Source organism: Sesamum indicum, linkage group LG8 (genome assembly GCF_026168435.1).
Source record: "Sesamum indicum cultivar Baizhima isolate 11 linkage group LG8, ASM2616843v1, whole genome shotgun sequence".
Classification (NCBI taxonomy): Eukaryota; Viridiplantae; Streptophyta; class Magnoliopsida; order Lamiales; family Pedaliaceae; genus Sesamum; species Sesamum indicum.
In genome coordinates this window covers 30526307-30534718 of record NC_142664.1, presented here as the reverse complement: position 1 = coordinate 30534718, position 8412 = coordinate 30526307, and the positions used below count along the sequence as shown (strand labels likewise).

Below are 8412 nucleotides of genomic sequence, written 5' to 3'. Positions count from 1 at the left end.
GAGATAAATTTGATTTATTTTTCTACTTGAGACTATTTCTGAAAAACAATATAACTACATTTCAAATTAATTAGATTCAAACATGTTTTTATTTGACATGTGAGTTTTACCATAAAATAATTTTACATACTTATAAGCCCCGTAGTTATCGTATGATTATTTATTTTTTATACGCTGTTGTAGGTATATTGGTAGATTGCAATTTAATAGAGACAACTTCGGATTTTGAAATAAAAAACCATTTAAATGGTCATAATCTATATTTTTTTCTAAATATTTTTTTTACATATTCTACTCAATCAAAACTGTTATATCTGACAACATCATATGTATGATATGTGGATGGACTTGCAATAACTATACTATATATTAATAGAGAACAATTATTTGGTGTATATTCTCTTTTTGTCTGTTTATTTTTAAATTTTTTATCTAATTTTCCACTCCCCATCATCTTTTGATAGTTATTTTTTTCTTTTAATTTTCATCCATCTTTTATTTTCACTATTTTTTTTTGTAAATTTAATATTTTTTATTATTTTGTAAACTTTAATAAATAATAATATTTTATTTTCAAAAGACACAAAAAAATGTGAGATGAAGAGAAAAAAAAATTATAAAAAGACACAAAACATAGTGAATTTATGAAAAAGAAAACATTATCCGAGAAAAAAGAAATGTGAGATAAAATAAGAAAAAAAGAAAAATCATAATGGTGAATTTATTAAAAATATAGAAGCTTGTAAGAAAAGATAAATATGGAGAATGTGGGGAATGAAAAAAACTAATTGTAACACGGTCTAACTCATAACTCAGATGGAGCTGTTAGTTGCTAACTAATAGCTCAACAAAGGCTTCGAGCCTATTAGTTAACTGCACCGATAGACTGATTGGCTTTTATTAAAATTATGAAAGTTTGTAAGGTTAAAAAATATCGAGAACATAAGAGAAAGAAATGGAGTAGCGGGTTGAGGGAAAATATAATTTTAGAAAATAAAAAAAAAATATCTAGAAATACTATTATGAACAATTTTTTTGGAAGAATAAATGAATGAAAAGAGTAAATGGGATAGTTAAAAATTGGTACGACCATCATTTTTTATTTTATAATAATATAAATATTCAACAAAAATTATTATTATAATTATTTTTTTAATTAATAATAATTTGCTTACAAAAATGATATAATTGAAAGTAGAAAGGGAAAGGCACCACTCACCTGTTTTCCGATCCGGTCACTTCCTCTCCAATAGATCCTTTTTGAACCGAGCCGCTGCGTGGAAGGACTCCGGCTCACAAGGTCGAACAACCCCCGCTTCCCCGACAATTTTACCAGGCTCCACTTCAGTAATTCGGAATTATTGCAAGCACAAATTACAACTGCAATTAATCGAAAACAGTCAGAGGGCAGTTGGAGAGCACACACTAAGTGTGATAGTTTGCGGAGATTTCTAAAACCTCCATAACTAAAAACCCTTACTCGCCAGATCCAACGCCATGTTAAGGAAACTTTTATGGATACTCTTGATTTCTTTTCCGTTATTCGCGATTCTCTGCGCTTCGTTCTCTGAAGAAAACCCCACGGATCGCCGGGTTCTGGTCCTGCTCGATGATTTCGCGATTAAGTCGTCGCATTCTCTCTACTTCAAGTCGCTTGAAAGCCGAGGATTCGACCTCGATTTTAAGCTCGCTGATGATCCCAAACTCGCCTTGCAGAGATACGGACAGTATTTATACGACGCTGCTATTCTCTTTTGCCCGACCGTCGAACGTAAGTGCACACTATACACAATTGAGTATTGGAAGCTTTATTCCTTTGTTCATATACAAGTTCCATTTCCTATTTGCCTGAAATTAGAGAATTTACTTCTTGCAGTTCTATTTTTATTAGAATGATCTTGTTTTTTTGTTAATTGTTATTTATGTCTTCTTGCTGGTGCAAAATTAGGGTTTGGTGGTTCCATTGACGTGGCATCATTCCTAGATTTTGTTGATTCTGGTCATGATTTGATCATTGCTGCTGATGCATCTGGTTCTGAATTGATTCGAGAGATAGCGGTTGAGTGTGGGGTTGACTTTGATGAGGTAGAAATCTATGATTTGTTCTGGTTTCTTGTTCCTGTTTGTTGTTTTTCTATCATCTGGAAATACTGTTTGATTTACCCTGGAAAATGACAACGCTTTTGTAGTATTCTAAAGCATATTTTGCATAGGAATAACTGTTAATCTTTAGAGTTTTTAACAATAGGATCCAGCCGCTTTCGTGATCGATCACACGAGCTATGCAGTTTCAGAGACAGAAGGGGATCACACGTTGATTGCCAGTGATGATTTCATTCAATCTGAGGTTGTTTTGGGCAGCAAGAAAATAGAGGTAATTTTTCGTGATGTTGTCCTTTGAATTACCTGATCAGCTGCTGCAATTGCTCCCACTGGCATGACATCCCATCAAATGTTAGTCAGGGAAATCCTAGTTTCTGATCGTGGTAAAAGCTTTTGTAGCTCTCCTTATGGATTCAAGTATTCTGATCTTTGTAAAGCAGGTTCTTAGTTCTTGTTTTGCAGTGCTTTCTTTTCTTCTGATTATCTTTTACTTTTGAGAAGCAAAAATTATTTGGTGGACTGCATTTGTTTTACAATTTACCGAAGGAAAATGAAATATAAAATGGAAAGGCTTGGTTCCCTTATAACCTTATCAAACAGAAATTCCATATGTATGCTATGAATTAATTTATTGGTGACTGGACACTCTTTTCTGTTCAAGGATCTTGAAGTTTATCCGCAGGTTGGTAGGTTTTAGTTTATCATTTCCAGTATATATTTTTTGAATTATCTCATAATTTTGGTTGCTGCTATATTTTCCTCGGCTTTGCCATTAAACACATAGTAGCCAGTGGGATAATGTTTGCTTTGATTTTGTGGGGACTGTTTCCACGCAATAGTAGGAATCTAACCTTTATGTTCTTTGTTGTTAATTCTGCCTCAGGCTCCTGTGCTTTTTAAGGGAATTGGTCACTCGATAAATCCTGCAAACAACTTGGTAAGGTCTCTCCAATTACGAAGGATAGAACCTACATGTTTGGGCTGTAAATGTTATCCAGTTCTGTAATTCAAAATGATATCTGCTTTAAATTTCAGGTGCTAAAAGTTCTCTCTGCTTCACCGGCAGCGTACTCGGCCAACCCAAACTCCAAGTTATCCACTCCTCCCTCTTTGACTGGGTCGGCAATCTCTCTAGTCTCAGTTGTGCAGGTATACCAATTAAATCAATACCCCTTCCTAAACCTGCCACTCCAGAAAAGGTTTTGCTTGCTTGCCTAGATGCTGAACTAAATTCATTTTGCCCTCTTTTAGAATATATTCCTATTATGTTTGAAGAAACCTTCCTTGCTGCCCTACAAGATGAATGCAACTACTATTATCATTTAATGGAAGCTTGAGTTATATTGCTCAAATTTACTGTATCAAGCTTCTTGCCATTTTCCTCTGAAAAATCCACTTTCGAGGTCTGGTTCTTCAGTAAACAGCACGAATATTGTTTTGACCCTTTAAAGCATCTTGCTGAGTGAAAGTCACGAATCTAATGATTGGAAGTTGCAGGCCAAGCTTGCTATCTTGGTTCTATCCAATCTTGGCTGTAATGATAATAAACTGATAATTTATCCCAAAAGAATGTCAAGATAATATAGTACTTTAATAAGATATGGCTGATATGAGTCTTTCATTTTCCTTCTCTATGATCTCAAAATAAAACCAAACATTTTTTCATTAGATATTTTCTAAACTTAAAAACTGCTATCATTGCAAACAAGCTCAAAGTTGGTCTGGACCTGAGCAGTTTCTTTCTTATGCAAGGTCTAAAATAAAACTACCTTGCCAAGAGATGGAGGCAACTCTAATGTATAATTGTATTAGGCTTCAGTGCATAGATAATTCTTGTTATCTATTCAATTAAGAAAGTAAAAGGCAAAACTATTTGGTGAAAAATGGTATGTTTGGTATTCCAGTGAATGTGACTTTGGGGAATTATTTGGAGTTACCTACAACTATTGATGATTCATTTGTTTCCATCAGAAATTGATAATTCTTTTGCTTTTCAGGCAAGAAATAATGCTCGAGTTCTGATATCTGGCTCACTGAGCATGTTCAGCAACTGGTTAGTACAATAATATTAATTGTTCTTGTCATGCATTAATCCAATTAACGTATTTTGTTTTGCATTCAGGTTTTTCCGATCTGGAGTCCAGAAAGCTGGGAGCACTACCAAGTGAGTGAGTTGCAATGCTATTGGTTTGGGCGGGGATTTTACCTATGATCACGAAAATATATCTGCTTATGTGAAATACCTTTCTAGATTGTGGTTCTTTTGGTCTTCTCCTGGGGGATATTCCCTAGTAGACAATTAAGGGTGTGTAATCTCAGCAATGATACAGAAATTTAGTTTCACTATAGTGTTCTTAATATTGTCGTCTTGTTAACAAATCAATCTTTCTGTGAAGATTAAATGACAACCACATTATTTGATAAACAGATACGAGAAATGTGGGAATGAGCAATTTTTGACTGAACTTAGCAAATGGGTTTTCCATGAGAGAGGTCACCTGAAGGTTTGCTCTTTGTCTGAAGCTCTCTGATTCCATGCTGCAAACTGTTGATTCCGCAGTTTTCTGTTTTGGCCAACTCGTCTTTTCTTTGGGCCCTATGGTATTTCATCAACTCCACTGTTTTTCCTTAGAAGGAGATTCACAATAGCAGACCCATGGGCCTTGTCGGAGCTATCCTTTTTGTTATTTTTGGTTCCCTATCTTAATTTTATTTTTGGGTATGTTCCTGTTTCCAGGCTGTGAATGTTAGACATCACAAAGTTGGTGAGGTAGATGAACCCTCAATATACAGGATCAAAGATGATCTGGTAATAATATGTGCTCAGAATGTTTACTGCATATGGAGAATATTAGATTGAACTAAAAGGATTAAATGGTTTGAGTTAAGCTTTTGATTGAAACTTTAATTTGGTTGAAGGATTATTCTGTTGAAGTATATGAATGGTCTGGTACGAGTTGGGAACCGTACGTGGCTGATGATCTTCAAGTTCAGTTTTATATGATGAGCCCCTATGTTCTGAAAACCCTATCAACTGATCAGAAGGTGCTGTTTTTATTTATTGTCTAATACAGTACTTGCGACTATGTTTTACATTCCAACATGTATGCTTCATTCCTTTTCTAATATGGCTTTCCACAGGGTCGTTATTATACATCGTTCAAAGTTCCGGATGTCTATGGTGTTTTTCAATTCAAGGTTGAGTACCAGAGACTTGGATATACAAGCTTAAGTCTATCCAAACAGGTAATTCTCTCTCTATATCATGATGATGTCTATGTTAATTGTTAACTATTACCTATCGTGTTGTTCTAACTTGCTATCTTCCTGTCTTTTCTGCTTTTTAATGGGAATGTTGATCAATGTCAACTGGAGATTTCAATTTTGACCTGATACGTATGAATGTTCATTTTTCTTTGTGGTCTTCCTACTCTGTGAAGTGGAAAGTAGTGAATGGTTACACAGGTTTGTGATTTTGGGGTGAAACAAGAATTTGCTCGTAGCTTACAAAACTGCAATAAGTATCTTATTAGAAAAAAGGTATTATGGTACAAAGTTTTTGGATTTTTTTATGGCAAGATATGGACTAGATATGTCCAATCATTGTCTGCAATTATTCCTTTCAGACATTTGAGCCCATGTACCTGTTTTGATCTTGTGGAAGTTTCTCTGATCTTCTACACTCTATCCATGAGGACTGAGGATTTCAGCTTTAAGAAACTTGAACCTAAAAGTATAGTAAATGTGTATTTCGTTTTCTACTCTGTGTTGTGTTTCCCTCAAGTGCATGTCCAAAGTTTTTTCTTCTGTATGGATCATACTATTACATAAGTTGCTTGTTCTGAAAGTTGGCTGGCTTTTCTTTTAACATCCAGCTCACATTTCATATTACATGGCTTGTGAAAAACGCTGAATTTCTAATCTGCAGATTCCCGTTCGACCATTTAGACACAATGAGTACGAAAGGTTTATACCTGCTGCTTATCCATACTATGGAGCATCATTCTCGATGGTACCTCCCTTTCTGATTTTTTTTTTTTTATTTCCCTGCTGTTCAATGTCTTAGCTACTTTTCTGCACAGACTTTTACTTTCCGTGGTTCTGGGTGATGTTTGATATTGGTTTTTGGGAATTAAGTATTAAGAAAATATTCTCCTCCTTTGGTTTCAATGGGAAATGCAGAGGAAGTGTTGCATATACTTATGGAGGCATCTATTAATTTATACATCTGTTATACTTGTATTTTTGTGATACCGATTTTCATTCTAGAAAAGTTTAGAATTGATAATTTATCTCGCCATGTGATGCGACTTGATTCTCCCTGCTATTCTTTTTTCCTCACTGAAATCCTAGGTACAACTTAACATTAAGTTTCTTTCTGTAGCCCCTCTCAGCAAACAATCTTCTTAATTATATATCTTTTGCAGTATGGCAAACCATTTATATTGTCTTTCTACACCTTGTATTTTATTGATAACTGATTGTATTGCTGGTTAGTTTGCTGTGGATTTATATTTTAGTAAATTACCATGTTGCTGCATGACCGTTTGATTAATAATGCAGATGGCGGGTTTCTTTATCTTCACCATGGTGTATCTGTACACAAAGTAGCTGGTCAATTTGGTTGCGGATGGAAATATAGATTCAGGAACTGTTGTTAGTTTAACCAGGGGATGAATTTTAAGGTATCAGACATTTGTTCACTTAAGTCTAATACTTTTTAAGCAAGAGAAGCTAGGCACTGCTGGCACGAGTATACTTTTTCTAAGTGAATCAGAAGGTATAGTTCACTTTATCATTTTTGGACTTGTGTCGTAAATCTTGGTAATTGAGGAAGAAATGAGTTTTATTTACTGTTTCTGGATTTGTGGTTGAGTTTTTCAATTTCTGTCATTATTCCAGTATTCAGATTCAGTTCAGAACATTTTGCTAGTGCAGTTTATTCCCTGCTCTGCTTTAGGAATTAGGCAACTTACTGCTAGTTCTTATTTTCCACTAGTATTCAGAAATGAGCTTGTTTTTCTACCTCCGCAAATGTCCAAAACATTCTAATCATAAAGCTGGAAGATTATTGATAACATCTGTCAACAGAACTACTGAGGTACATAAATTAAGTTGCATAGAAGTTCGGAAAATCTTTTCATTATTCTGACCACTGGTACCTTATGTCTTGTTCCTACTTGCTACGTTGAATAGAAACTCTGGCATACTGTATAGACTTGCTGAACCTTGCAAATAGTACTGAGGTGGCTGGGCAACGCTTGGAACAGTTGCCTATACCTTTTCATTTTGTGACCTTAATAGATCTATAATCTTACCATCTTGAAAAATTGGGGAAAACATGTTCTCTAAAGAACATTCATGGTTCTGTGACGAAACCTACACGAGTCTCAGAAGTGTAATGTATTGCCATGGGTCAAATATCTTGTACTGGATCAATATGCTTTGTGATATCACACTTCTGTGAGAGCACAATATCTTCTTGTGTGCACGTTAGGGATAATGACATTGTTCTTTGTTGAAATTTGGTGTAACAATATGTAGATTATATGTGGGTTGAGAAATTATGTTTAATGCTCTTGGTTTGTTTTCTCCCAATAAATAGATCTATCATATAGTTAGAATTCACATAATTTGTTGATATTAACAAGAGAATTTAAGGAGAATTCATATGTATCATAATTGATTTTTTACCGACTTATTGCAGGTCAAATAAATTTTACTTCAAATTAGATTATATGCATCTTCACCTTTATCATGGTAATTTAGTTGTAAAAGATTTGTTTAACCTACATGAAGTCAATTGGGGTAAACATGAATTTTTCTTCATTGTTTTTGGTTGATGTCAGCAAATTTGGAAATTTTACTAACATATGAATCTATTTGTTAAAAAGAAACAAAGATTGGTGTTATTAAATATACATTTTCAAATTATATGGAATTTATGTTTAATTATATCAAATTTCAAGATGAGTGGTATAATAATCCGTCTTTGTTATGCTTTGAAATAACTATGGATGGAATTCCTCAAAGTCAATCCACAATTAGGATGATGCCTGAAGCCTGTTTGTTCTGCCCCTGTGGGCCGACATCAACTGACGGTGGCTGAGTTTAGGCAGTACGACCCAGATCATTTGATATGATAAGTTGAGCTCTTCGGATCACAGTATTCGGATGCTTAGAATTATGATTTATGAGCATAATAAGCTATAATTTTAAGTGTGGCATTGCTAGCTACTAAGATAGTCAAATGAAAACAACCTTAGTTAAGTTATGGATATACTGGACAAATAAGATTATCGTTCTTAA

General features: G+C 34.3%; 1 protein-coding gene across 1 annotated transcript; it reads left to right on the top strand.

Moving 5' to 3' along the window:
• The first annotated feature begins 1224 nt into the window (after window positions 1–1224).
• LOC105169612 (dolichyl-diphosphooligosaccharide--protein glycosyltransferase 48 kDa subunit) lies at window positions 1225–6969 on the top strand. The gene is made up of 13 exons (XM_011090047.3): window positions 1225–1771; window positions 1949–2085; window positions 2249–2374; window positions 2987–3040; window positions 3139–3252; window positions 4101–4156; window positions 4226–4267; window positions 4532–4607; window positions 4841–4912; window positions 5023–5148; window positions 5245–5349; window positions 6032–6115; window positions 6667–6969. Exons 1-13 carry the CDS (start codon window positions 1498–1500, stop codon window positions 6712–6714), a joined length of 1314 nt encoding a protein of 437 aa, XP_011088349.1. The 5' UTR covers window positions 1225–1497; the 3' UTR covers window positions 6715–6969.
• Window positions 6970–8412: the final 1443 nt, after the last annotated feature.